The sequence below is a fragment of the Lissotriton vulgaris genome, chromosome 11 (assembly GCF_964263255.1).
Source record: "Lissotriton vulgaris chromosome 11, aLisVul1.2, whole genome shotgun sequence".
Lineage (NCBI taxonomy): Eukaryota > Metazoa > Chordata > Amphibia > Caudata > Salamandridae > Lissotriton > Lissotriton vulgaris.
The window spans coordinates 331,311,488-331,326,205 of NC_141699.1; the positions used below are offsets into that span (position 1 = coordinate 331,311,488).

Here is a 14,718-nt window from a genome sequence, read left to right on the forward strand (position 1 = left end):
GCTTGTTTGCAGAGATTGTTTACCGTTTCGCAGAGATTTGCGTAACGTGATTACACAAATTCCGCACACCCCTACAAGACACAAGAAGCACTATATGGTAAACCTGGGAAGATGGGTCCAAGTGGGGCTAGTAACAAAACATGTTTAGGGCTAGTTTTAGTTTTTAGTCCATCCTGAGTAAAAGTACAGTCGTGAGAAGCATAAACTAAATAAATTCCAAGGGGTACTGCTGAATGTAGGATGCAAGTACATATTACTGCTTAGTTGTGGGCCAATTACTAAGTGCATTTATAGCCTTACACTCAGGATGTGGACCAGCTCAAATTTCACCTCAATGGCACCAATTGCAGCCCAGAATAATATCCCACCAGGAAAGGCCCTAAAGTCCCAATGGGTCTTTTAACCCTTTCACTGCGGCGGCTATTCTGCCGCAGTGCTAAGGGGCGGGGGCGCCGCGTGGCGCTCACGCGCTGGTGACGGAACCGCACCGTCACGCCCCTTGGGTGAGCTGTGCTTTTGACGGAACGGTTCCGTAACGGCCCCGCCCGCTCAATAAAACGCACTGCGCAGGTGCAGCGAGCGGGCCGTGACGGAACCGTTCCGTCACCAGCACAGCCCACCCGAGGAGAGTGACGGAACGGTTCCGTCACAAGCATGGGAGGGGTTAAATACAATATGGAGTTGTGGGATACCTTGCTGGTAAATGTTTTAAATTCAGCAAGTATTTATGTTTCTGAACTAAATCAGTCATTGGGCCATCTATAACACAGGAGACAGGGCGACTGAAAACATCCCATCTCCTCCAAAGATTCCATTGTCAAAGTAGTGGGTAGAACTTTAAGGGCTCGAATCCTTGCATGGGCCGGCTTCAATTGGAATTTTGCACCAACGTCTGCATAACTTTAGATACTGTGCTTTTAGATACTTCAGGAACATGTGCTAATTTACATCTGATATGTTGTAATTATATCATTACTTTAAACGGGGTTATAATAATTATATAATTACATTGAAGCTTCCTCTGGTGTACCTTAGGCATCTGATTGAGAAGGTCAATGTTTTGGTCGAGTTTAAGCACTATGAGTCTGAACCGATAATTATTAATTTCCTGAGTTGTCTCCACTGAATTTAACCTCTAAAGTCAGATTTGGGCCGTGGGTGAAAGCGATGATAGCTTTGATTTGGCATGGGGTGTTCACCAGTGTTGTGTGTTGGCCCCTCTCATTTGTGCCTTACACTAATCAACTGGAAGGTCACTTAAGGAGATAGATAAGATGCGCCTAGGTAGGGCTCCAAATGTATCCCTGTTAATTTAGATGAGGTTGATGTCTTTTTAATGAATCGTATAGCAAGGGATTTAATAATCTGACTTTTGCCCCCCCATCAGAAACAAATGGATGATTAGTGCAAAGTGGAGTGGTAAAACATGGAAACAATGCAGAAAAAAACAATTTGCCCTCCATAAGGTGAAACATTTTATGCCTTACCTTCCAACAAATCTGAAGCGGACCCCAAGCAGTACTCCATGACCAACTGTGAGAGAACAGACATAACATGGTATTAGCACACAGACTTCAACAATCCAGCAACCAAGCAAATGTACTACATACAGTCTCATTAAATGCAAACTTCTTCACAGATGTTGAGTGGACCACTGTACTAGAAGGTCCTATTAGTGTAACGCGTAAAATGCGGTTTCAACTAATACAATACTACATAACACAAAAAGCATATCTTACCCCGGCCAAAACTAATAAATACGTCAGCTGCCCGCATATGCAGGGTGCCCGCAATGCTATACCATACACGAGGACCTAATGCACCTGCTCTGGAGCTGTTCACGATTGGAGAATACTAGCAGGAAATAACTGATGCCCTGACTCACCGCATGGAACGCAAGGTACCCCTGGAGTGCGAGACGTGCATTCCTCAAATTTATTGCAGGAGAAACACTCAAAGAGTGCCCTCTCGCTTTATCGCTCTGGGGCTGGTAGTGGTGAAAGAATTGATTACCAAAAGATGGAAATTCCCTGAGCCCCCTAGGGCGCTGGCTTGGAAACTCTCCTTACAGATTTGGGCTAAAGCGGAAAATTTTGCACTGCACAGGGAGGACATATTAGGCCTACGCAAAATCCCAATTGAAACATACTGGGACACGATCTTGTGTGACTTGCAGAGACAAGACATCAACACTGATGACATATTGGCACTCATGACCACTACACAGCGCAAATTAGAAGAAGCACATTGATATCCTAAGGGCAGAATAGAGGATACACCAGTAAAACCACAATCCGATACACCTTATGCGGACCTGGCCCCATGTACTTAGAGACCGTGACAAGGAGGCGCGTATCTAAATGGGGAACGGGAGGGGTTGATCTAGTTCCAGTTAAAAAGAATACTATTTCCCTAGATTTGTTCAAGTTTCCCGAACGTTATTACCCACCTCCCGAGTTGGCAGAGAGACCCACAGCCCACACACTAGTTTAATACTGTATAACACTCCAATAGTTGACTCCCAACTGACAGAAAGAATGGGGCTAAATGAGCTACGCACAATGAGCTATAATGACAGAGTCTTTAATATGTACAATGTGAGTATTATACCCAAATTAACTCCATGGAGAGCGGAACCTATATGTAACAAAAAGAGTGGATGTAGCCTAAAAAAATGAAGAACTGTAAAAATGAAGGTCTAGTTTTGTTCATTAAAAACGAATAAAAAAAATATTTAAACAAAAAAATTAAATGGATAAATTCTTGTTTCCATTTTTACGTTCGAAAGAAAAAAACAACAATTGTGTACCAAGTGTAAAAAACGTGGAACACACTGATAATGAGATAAATGTGATGCAGGAGAAAGACTGACAGAAGGAGTAAAAATTGCTTAAGAGAAAGAAATTGTGTGGAGGCAGTTGGATCAAAAGACAATACACAGAAAAGAAGAAAACATGGTATACAGTAGTGCTTTATTAACAAAGTTTAAAAATGGTTAGAAAAGAAATACAGATGGAGGGAGAACCATGGAACAAAAAGAAGGTAAGACAGAAAAGAACTGTTAAATTAAAAAAAAAATACTCTTCACGAAGCAAAGCAATTTATTAACAAAAGCAGCTCAACACAACAAGCTGAACCTAAAGGGCAATGGGTTATCAAGGCTAAAACTATCAAAATTCTTCGTCTTTACTGCATTCTGGTAAAATTTTGTTACAGTAATATAGTTTATATAAATATAAAACTCAATTACAAATTCAACTAGATTACATTTTAAGTCTTTTTAAGATATCTACTCGGATTCTAAATTGCTATTAAAACACCCAAAAATAATCCCAAACTGAAATCAGTATATATCAGTTGCTATTCCTCTGATCGATACAACCAATGAATGGGTACTCATAAGCAAACTCTTTCATTGGTTAATCTCTGTGGGTACCCTTACAACCATACTGAAAACAGTCTCCTCAAAATACAGCCCTACAAGGGTTTTAAAGTTTTGTTGCTAAATTTAGGAAACAAGTTAGGCAACCAAAAGCTCTGTAACTTAGAATACAAGCATAGAACTGAATAAATCCACTAACCCAGGGCGGATACTCTTCCGGTTTGGCACAACTATCCATAGCTTTCAACCAACCAACAAGCGGTGGACCCGGAGCTTTCCAAGGCTGGATTATCTCTTTGGCCAACATAGTCCCCAAACTAAACAGGTTGCGATCTCCTTTACCACCTCTCAGATTTTCTAAAGTCCTTAATATAGCAACACAGGGTGAAATGTCAACATGTCTCCATATAACCATAGAGAGAGCTGAGAGAATATTGAACCAGTATTGTCTTATGAACGGCCATTTCCAACAAAATATCAAAGCAATCAATATCTGTTTCGTTTCACTGAAAACACGTGGGCGAGGGAAGGCTACCAGCTCCCCATAGGTTTCAGTTGTATAAGTCGCAGCTGAACAGGAATAGCCAATTCTGGGAGGGCAATCTCAGCATTCCTCGAAAAGCTCTCATCTAGAGGTCCCATCCAAGTTTCCCATTCTCTTTCAGTGCTTGGGACAAATCAGGGTCATTTATGATCACGTATTTATGTAGGTGAGATTCAACCTGAGCGACTTTGGCTTAAAAAAAGGCAGTGTTCAGCGGTTTCAGTGAAATTAGAGCACATGATGCAATTGTAGGTACTTAGTAAATTATGTTTTATTAAGAGCAATATTCCAATGAGATGCCAAAGTGGCCATTGTGCAAATGCACCCAAACGTGTACTGCGCCATTGACCACATCATAGAGGCGTTCCCAGGTTTGTTTGTTTTTTGTCCCACTGTACCCACACAAGTGAAGACATCCAAGGGAGTGTGGGGCTCCATATATTAGCCCTAAAACATGTCCATGCCTGATGAGGGAAATCTCAGTATGAAATACAGGATATCCATATAGCCAGTGATTTAGCACCAGGATTTTAGAGACCCAGTAATAAAGTTGAAGGTCCGAAATAATAATACCAGTCAAATGTAGACTGGGTGCATTTATCAAATGCAATGTGATGGGGTTGATTCCCCTATAAAACAAAGTGCATATTTTAGCCCAAAGCTTCTCAAACATGCTCTTAGGAATTATCAGCGGGAAATGTTGCAATAAGTATAGGAACTGGACAGGACTAATATTTTAAACCGGACTACTAGCAGATTAATCAGAAGCTTAACCCAGTTGCACAGACCTGCACACGTGCCTGCGAGCAAAGTGAGAGAGATTTATGCTCATTGGTAATTCAAGCTGAGAACCCAGAGGAGAGACTGCCATGAAACTGCTTCTGCGACTCCTGTGATGGGGGATTAGAAGCAATTTGGACCAGTTTAAATGAATACCAGATTGCTTGTCGTGAAACTCCAATATGTTAAATAGCTTGGGGACCCGTTTCATGAGGGCGACCTACAAAGAGGGACACATTGTCAGCATAAAGGGCGATATCGTCCTCAAGGTCTCCTTTCCATTAGAATCCCCACACAAGTGCACAGCATCTGATCCATGTAGCAAGGCACTCCAATGCAAATGTGAATAGGAGCTGGGATGGGGGCAGGGGAGCCCTAACTGGTGCCATGAGTGTGATAGGCAGCCATTCACTTTTACTTGGAGTCAGGGGAGGACATAGAGGACTCTTGCCGGAAAGAGAAAACTGGGTCCACACCCCATCTTGCCAGCACTATAAAAAAAGGGATGTCGAATTCCTATAGCCCGACGCCCAGGACATATTGTTTGGGGTCTAGGGCAACAAGTTTTCATGTGTATTTTGTCCTTGGGACAAGTAGGCCCACCTCTGCAGCGCAAACCCTTTAGCTGCCAGTTTGGAGTACCATATTATGGATCAGGGGATGGCACAGTCTGCAGTTAAGGTAATCTTTTTGTCCATATGTTTATGCTGTTCAAACTTGTATTTATCATTCATTAATTGAAAACCTTTATTATTAGGGTGAGCTTTCAAAGTAAATCTTGTAAGCACTAACTGCACTACTGACAGTGCTTCCAGTATAAAAATGTGCACACACGTTTTTAAGGTTTAGCAATATTAGGCTTTGTATAATCCTCCCAGAATGCTCTCTGAATTGATGCAAATATTTGAAGAAGCTTGAAAGCAAGATTGATGATACTTTGCTTTTAAAATAAAATGTTCATTAAAAAATTGGAAGCAGGAAAGAAAACATTCGCTAAACAACTGTAAAATATCTGGTACCATTTCTTTGCAGCATCATTTAGTAACATGTTTTTGATGCATGCGAGTATTTCCCCAAAATATTCATAATGGAGAATCAGTGTAACCAGTTCCAATAAGATTATGGGAAACAAAAATAAACATTCAAAGCCAGTAGGTCTGAAATTGGTGGACAGCTTTTTAGTTTTGTCAATGTGCGACTTGTTTTGGCATGGTTTTTGTAAAACTTTATTGGTGTGGGGGCCGTCACCATTATAACAAACATTGGCAAAAGCAAAAATTGTTTCTGGTCTCAAAAAGCACACACTGCCACAGTAGTTACTCGAACTGAACAAAATTACTTTGTGTGCCGATATGCTCCATCTGAAAGAGCAGAATCCTGTCATTCACAGTGAAGCCAGCCAATACAGAGATAGAGACAGACTTTTAACAAACGCAAAAGGTTATGGTCAACACCAGACCAAATTAAGGGTCCAATTATTAAAGAAAGTCTCAAAAGGGCACCCATGGCATATGTCCTTGCATTAAGTGCAGCCATATGGCTTTCATGAATTCCCAAAAAAGTACAAAAGTAGGTCAAGAAATAGTACTCCTAGAAAATATTTGTGAACTGCATTTTAGCATGAGCAAATATGCATGGGTAGATTTGCTCCTGTGAAAATGTAAGTGTTTGAAGTTCAATTTCCATCCAACCACTTTCTTCCCAACTCTGGAAGAAGGTTTACATCAGTCATTGTCAGGAGTAAATTTCCACAAGAAAAAAAGAGGGAGATACCCTAATGCCAATATGGGAAAGGGTGAGATAATGTTAGAACACAAGAAAGTCCCTAGTTGTCGGGGGGTACCCTCTGTCACGGCCCCTTAATCTCAAAGGACCTGGCTCGACCTAAACAACATTGTTGTGTCTCACCTAGTCCTTCATTACAACCGGACCACAATTAATATACAGACCAAAAAAACCCAATCAGTTAGATACTCGAGGTCCACGAAACACACTTAAAGTTAAAAATATATAAGTCCTGTGGCATTCAAGAAAGATTTTCTATATTAGTATGTGTTAAAAACAGTAATTTATTAAACATTCATCGCATTACAGTACATCACATATTGCATAATCATACAAAACAATATTTTATATATATATAAAATATTATTTTATATTTATATATTATATATTATATTTATATAATATATTATATATTATAATATATTATTTTATATTATATATTTTATAATATTGTGGCAACATAAGGGGACTGCAGGTATTCAAACACTACTATGGTAGGAGCCCTGGCATAATCAAGAGACTATATCCGAGCTCTTATATAATGCCATAATTTGTCACTGCACTACATGGAACCAAAGGGGCATGTGGATTTTGTTATAGGACAAGTAGATTTATGAAGCGACCTGCCCCATGGACAAGTAAATATTTTATTTAATTCCACATCCCTGTAAAAAGATAGGATCCATCTAGGGAATCAAACTTAATTTCAAAGCCACGAAACATTAGGGCTCCATTCTTCCGCAGTGTGCGAGCCTGGACTAGCATGACAAACTCTACGGCTATAGTGAGACATACCCCAGAGTTGACGAAGCCACACTGGTCTGAGTAAATCAGAAGAGGTGCTCCCTCATTGTAGATTTGTGACTAGGTCCTTCATTTTTGTATTACTTAGGGATATCTGGTGATATGAGTTACAGCTTTCTGGTGGAAGTCCAGGCTTTTGGATGACTTCTATTGTGGCATAATGAGGTTCAAGTGGAAACTGACCAGGTTCACAGTTTCTTGGTAAACTCTCAGGAGTTGAGGGGAAAGGAGTGATTTGTATTTCCTACAGTATTCAATAAGAAATTTGTCTGGACCGGGGGTCTTGTCTTGTTGTAAATCATCATCCGCTATTTCTTGTATTGGGATATATTGCTCAAGATCCTCTCTATCTAGGTCAGACAGACACTAGTGAAGGTCACCTACAATGGGGTTATCGGTCTCCCACTTTGAGCATTCCTGTTGGGCATATAGTGTACCGTAACTGGAGGTTAAGGAAGCAGTACTCTCTGCTCTAGTGATTATTTTTGCCCCCAAACCCATCCCCCCTTCTCGCCACACTCCCTAACATTTAATAAGCTAGGGATGACCCTGCATGGAGAGTTGTTGGTTACTAGCCTAAGCCAAAACACCAGCTTCTTGGATTGTCATCCATTACATAGACTCCTATATTTGTAGCAGTCCACCATGTCCATCATTTTGCCCTAGGTTGCAAGGTTGTCTCACACTAATTTAAGAATTCTGTCCTCAAGTTTGGAGGCAACACAATTCTGCTCTCATTCCTTCGCTCTCAAGTATGCTTTTGGTCTACCAAGGAGCGTAGATTCTCCTGCTGTCTAGAGGGTCTGAAGGAATCCACTGAATCTTCATTAAATTCAAAGAAACTTTTAAATTCCTAGGCATTATATTTCAAGCAGTGTATATCAGTAAGGAGTCAAGCGAACAGCCATCACCTCAGGCACACTCCTGCCCGCAAGCGGTTCCGAGCTGTAAAATTATTGAGGAGTGATTAGATATACCTTTGAGAAGGATACTTACTATCCTCTTAACTGGGATATCTGCCACAGGTAAAAAGAAGTAGTCTATTCCTGACACAGAGTCTTGGGCCCGACATCTGCGTGTACTCTCGCTACCGGGCATTCCAGATCTGCTACAAATCGCATAGCCCTAATGAGTTCTCCCAATCTGCCAATGTTACTCTGCACTTGGATTTGTCTCCTTACCTTGCAACATCAAAAAGCTGGGTTCATAACTCCATTACAATCCCCTCCTCCCCAACAATGACCATAATGCTTGTGGCAATTTAGGCAGTAGAAGGTTGAAATATCCTAAAGTGGATTTGAAGAGTTGCAGAGGAATATATATTGTATATATAAGTTGGTGTTTCCCTTCTATCCAACCCTCAATTGGTATGCATCTACCCTATGTATCTGATGAAACCAGGATGATCACCATGGGAAGTTGCGCGCTTTAAAAGTCGCATAAATAAATAAATAAATATCAAGATCGCTATGCATATTGATCCTTAGTGTACACCTTGCGTGGATTACTCTATCATAATCAAATCTACTTAGGAAAGGAAAGCGGGAACTCAGGAGGAGTACCAACGGGGAGTGGTGTTCAGCAAATTTGAAGACTGTGTCCCTCTTAATCATGCCATCAAGACTACTGACGTTCTACGACATCACTTCAAACGAGATTAAGTAGGCCATTTTGAAACTGCAATCAGGCTGGCTCTATCCCGAGACTCCAAGGCCAGCCACGGGTGCTAGGCTTCAGGAGGTATCTAGCATGAACGTCAAAATATAAGAGCAATATGAATGAGGATTTGATGGAACAATTACCACTCCTATTAGAACTGTGAGCAACAATGTTACCCTCTCCTCCCCAGAAGCATATGTCACCCTGGTTGTACCTAATGTGCTACGACAGGCTAGAAATTCAAAACAGAACAGTCCGTTCCAACTACTCCCCATCAAAACAGTATGCAAGATTAATGTGCTACCTAGCACCTAGGTTTTAAGCCTCTAGATTGGACATTCAAAGATGTAAATTGTTTTTCTTACCCATCCTAGATACTGTTTTATCTATCCACCGACTCATAAGCTCATACTTAGCTACTAGTTCTTCTAAATACATCTCTTGCTTAAATTTCATCCCAGTAGGTTTTCCCGAAGTAGGGCAAAATAGTGCTGGAATTAGAATATTTTAATCTTAGGAAATAGTACAAACAACTTTTTATCAGCAAGCATCACTGTATAACTTCGCAGCTCAAGTCTCAGTGATGCTGTGTCTGACGGACGTGCTTAAAGTAAATAAAATGTGAAGAGCAGTGTACTCTAGAACACTTGGATTTTTACTCACTGTCCCACTATTACTGCAACGGAGTACATTTACTTGGATAGTAGTTCGCATGTAAAGGATTTCAAATGATGAAAGGCCTCCAAATCGTCTGTTAAACATTTCATCTTTTTCTGTCAGACTGGTCTTTGCTGCTACTTTTTAAATTTTTTTAACAGAAAAACACAAGGCAACAGTGCATATGTTCAGTATAGTAATCGTTTTTTAGGTCTCGCCTACACAGTGCGCATGCGCTGCATAGGGAGTAGACCTCTTGAAATCGGTTCGTTTTTCGCTTAAAAACGTGCATGTGTTGCATTGCCTTCAATGGCAAAGCGTGCACGTTTGGCGATTCCCTTCCGGGAGCGAGCGGCACCATGTGTTACCAATTAGTGCACTCGCTCCCGCAAGGCAAGGCATGTCACTGCTCTCGGCTGCACTCCCCCCAACTTGTGAGCGTGCGCTAGTTTTAAACTTCGGCTAAGTGGCATTGCACTGTCGTTCAACTCTGTTCGTTTGCACGGGTTTCTGGTCGAACTGCTCCTGTTGCTGATTTATGAAGAGTATATACTGAGGGTCCCTCCTAGCCCCCACCTTGTTTCATGATGTCCTGCAAGTACCAGAATGTTAAAAGAATACAATTTTTAAAAAACAGGCTGGATGAATACCTCACATTCCAGATGCTGTAGTTTGAAAGTTCATCATTATTTCAGCAGTTATGATCTGGCGCCAATCTGCACTTGAGCTTAACTGGCCTTTTCAGTCTCGCGCCAGCACCTGTTTTAGTGGTAATTAAATGTGTCACTTTTCGCATTTGAACCAACATCTGAGATCTCGGAGCATGGCTACGGTCAGCTTGGACAAACTATCTGTGGCGCGTGGTTCCTTCAGAGTCGTTAGTAAATGTCTACACATCATAGCAGAGTACTGGTCCATGCAGAGCTCGGATGACTCAGTGTCAGGGCCTCTGTCGCAGAGGTTGGGACCTCTCAGAAGTACATCTACTGATCGTACGGAGACGGAAGCCTGGCGCTGCACACTGAAGTACATCCACGGGGGCACTGAGGCGGGGCACTGACACTGCTCATCACCCACACTGCGCGCTGGAGCAAGCAGGGTGTCCTTACTCTTGGAACGAGTCTGCTCCACATCTGGAACAGATCTGCGTGCGACACTGGGCGGCCCTCAGAGCTGCTAGCGTGGATGTGAGCTGTGCGTGACATGGCATGGAGCGAGGCTCGTAGGTGAGAAGACGCGCTCTACCCGCCTCTGCCTTCGTTTGTGGCTCCTGCTGTTAGCCCTCAGGGTGAGTGGGGGAGGGTGGCCAGACAGGCTGGGGGAAGCAGCTGTTAAAAATGTGTTGCTGTAATATAAAGAAAACAATTATACATAAGTGCGTTTTTCATCCAAAACTACTCTATGCGGTTGAATAAGTGTTTTTTAGACTGCGCTCTCATATACTGTTAAGCATTGACTGCAATTTTGACAAAACTCACGCGGGCAGGGTCTCATTGCTCTGAAGGGTAGAGGCAGTTAGTACCATGTTGTCGGGATAATTTTAATTAGAGGTTCCCCATGCTGCGTGGGTGCAGTTCTGCCAATGGACTTTCTTTTTGGGTCTGTTTTCAGGTTGAGGGACTTTCAGTTGAGTGAGGGATTGCATGCATTCACCTAATGTTCATTGCAGAGGGCGACGTCTCAAGGCATTAGAGAATATGATCTGGTTCTGGGAAATCACATTTGGAACCTGTGGTGGGTTTGGGTGACATTTGCAGAGCATTAAGTGGGATTGAAAAACTCAAAGGGCGTGGCCAATGTAATTAAGGGCATGGCTTAAAATCCCCTTAATTACAGGGTTCCTTATGTAGTCTACATTTTGCTGTTACCAGACTATTCAAGACTGGTTGTTCACTAACAGGAGTGAAAGTACAGAGAAGGCGTGCCTATCTTCCACACACGTGCCAAAAGATGGGTACCCATTTATTTTTCAGTTCTTAGCTGGGCACCAGGTTTAGCCTCCTAAGGTACTTGCCGTAACCTTTGCACGAAATGCCACACGGTAAACCAAATCTGTTGTTGTTTACCACAGAGCCATCTTTCTTCCTCATCTTTTTAGCTCAATGCAAGGATGCATCAGCCACATAGAAAAGGGGATCTCATCAAGCAGCTTTGAAGGTGTGGAAGTTAAAGACAGCCAGTGTTTGATGCTTAGAGGTCTATAGCAAAATAAGGTTTACCCCTCAGTACGGCAATCAGAATGGGTGAGGAATTTTACTCGTTTAGTAATGACTTGACGTTTATATACGTTCTACAGCTTTAAGGCAGTAGTGCAACCCATTTGCCTGCCATGTAAAAGCAGACATAGAACACGTTACAAGATTAGTGCAGCGTAAGATTCAATTCCATATTTTAATCAGAAACATGCAATGCTATACAATCTTAAAGAAATTGTGATATAATAATATGTCCAAACCCTTAACCTTCTGCCCCATCGACGTTCACATCCCTAACCATAGGCTACAGACTTATTATACCCAGAAAGCAACATAAATTGCCACTCAACTTCTACCAGCAACAGGCTTTGTATGGGTGAAGAGAGTTCTTTATATGAATAAGCCACATAGTTTCCATAGTTTTCATTCAATTACAGGGAGCATACATGAGCTAGTATTATCTTCTGCAGACCAATATCAGGGGATTGTGCAGATTTCCAGAACGATCATGTTTCTCACTAAGACATTCATATGTATTGGTTTCATCCGCTTTTGTGATAAGTTTAACAGTAGAACATCCTCCACAAAAGGCATGGACCGCAACATAAAACTGACAGTCTGGTTTAGCACTGCAGAATTCAATCTGGCGCATTTGAGTAGAAGGGAGGGATACTTTCTGCCATCATGCACAAAGTAACAGTTGTCCCACTCAGGAAGTGACATCACTTCCGTTACATGGACGTCCGGGCTCCTGGGCCAGGTCATTACAAAAGCTTTGGACTATGGAGCTGGCCCTGTGCAAGCACGCAAGTCAAGCACTCAGTGGGCACCACTTACAACAGTAGGGAAAAGTTGTCAGGCGTATCAGGGAGAGCCGAGGGTAGCAATTAATGTGAAAGATCTGGGATTTGATATCTCAATTTCGGAGACTAAACAAGATGCCACTGAAATTTCTCATCTACAAGGACATTTTACAGTTCAAAAGGAAGCCCAAGATTTCTACACGACGATGTGACCAATGTCTTGATTATGTGCCTTGAGCACTCTCATATTTAGAGCCGATCAAATGATTCTACCTTGGGATAGGGATCATAACAGACCTAGATATGTGATTGACTGATTACAGTTTGGACTATTTACTTATACCATAAGGAAGGAGGTTAGCCGACTATATTGTTTACCTAAATTATCTAGCCCTTAATCATGCATCAATGTGCAGGATTGTTTGGTGCCAAAAACCAAAAACACCCTCTCCCTACCCTAGTAAAATATATCCCCGATACGAAGAAGAGTTGCAAATTCTGCAGTGGAGGAAAAAACAGCTATACCAATAATGAACAAGGACACTGTAAACATGCAAGGGACCGTCACTTGCAAATCAAGTAATGTGGTGTACCAAGGACAAAACAAAAATAGCCACTATTACCAGGCAATTTTGAACTATTAAAATTCAACACTGTGTTTACATATTGGAGATCATGAATAAGTTTCCAATGGAGCAGCATCTGTGAGAAGAAGAGAACACTTTAAATAATTTATCAAGGCTCATCCTCAAGGCAACCCAAGGACTACTCTGGCGATATGCATGGGATTGATTAAAATGTTCAATTCAAGAACTTGCCTTCTCAATTAAGGCTTTGATGTAGGACTCATTGCAGCAGCACACAAATAAATTCTAGTATATTTTTCAAAAACACAGACACTACACAGCAACTTTGTAAGTGTGTAACATTTTGGGAGTTTGCTCTTCTCTCTGCTGTAGTGTCTTCTCTCGCCACTACTCAAGCAGGCATGCATTTATTTGTTCCTTCTCAACTGTCCCAAGAATGGTCACACCAGTCTTATCTAATCATGGTAGACCAGATAAAAAGTGACACACGCTAATCTAGTTTTAATATACTAGATCAACACAATGTCTAACAGTGAACTCGACATTGTGGAAGACACCTCAAACTAAACCATACATGATCAGCTGAACTGTAAGCTACGTCAGCTAAGACAAAACAGTCCATATCAAAAATGGCATGTACCTCACTTCAGACACAAGAAGGAGCACATCATTCCCTGTAGGAAAGATCTGACACTATTAACAACTCAGAAAGCTACGTAAAAGTAACATTAATGTAAAAGAAAAAACCGGGGAATAATCAGTTTCCTCTGGTCTGAAGCTAAAAAGCATTACTCAAAATCTGTATTTTCTACCATGTCTGAGGAGAACCTCTGCATTATTCAATCTTCAGAGCAGTTATATGTGCTGCTAAAGGAATAACATTCCGTATGATATCACAAAGATGAATGAAGAGATCTGTGTGCAAACTGCACTACCAAAGTCCAAATCCCAGGAGGGCTTTCTCAATTCTTAAGCTGTCAGAGGGAGATCGATACATCAATATCACTGTTTTTTACACTTTACTGGTTTTACAATTAGTAGTGGGTGAAGCGTACAAAGATTTGTTATAGTAAAAAGAAATATAATTATTACAATATTAAATAATGCTGTAGGAATGCAAAAGCCCAGTTTCTTAACTGGCGGAGGTAGGTGGAGCTTTATGAAGAACTATCATCTTTTACTTCAACTGCTCCCACAGCAGAAAAAAATGCTTTATACAAATCTATCTGAATACACTAAAAGGAGCAGTTTCTATTTTTCAGTGGAACATTGATCCAGCTGAGCTGCATCTCAAGCAAACCCAGGCACACTCAACTGTCCATGGACTATATCGGTAATGTTTGGGACACACACACCTATGATGGGGCATACATCCTAGTCTACTATGGAAGACTTGACACGAAAAACGTGCAACTGAAAAACTTGTGCGCATGATTATATTGTGCAGCTTTGCTTTCACGAAGATATCAAGCAGGGTGCAAATAATCTAGGGCTGCCCATTAACTCATGTGGCAGTGATGTA

The 14,718-nt window shown here is 41.4% G+C and overlaps 1 protein-coding gene across 5 annotated transcripts in view; it reads right to left on the reverse strand.

The window, feature by feature from the left end:
- The window catches only part of TAOK3 (TAO kinase 3), a 1,449,622-nt gene that overhangs the window by 880,434 nt on the left and 554,470 nt on the right, over positions 1 to 14,718 (reverse strand). For all 5 annotated transcript variants that reach the window (XM_086943286.1, XM_086943287.1, XM_086943290.1 and 2 more), the window contains one exon: positions 1,488 to 1,533. In XM_086943286.1, the coding sequence (XP_086799412.1) occupies positions 1,488 to 1,533 (46 nt within the window). The remainder of the gene's footprint in view (positions 1 to 1,487; positions 1,534 to 14,718) is intronic.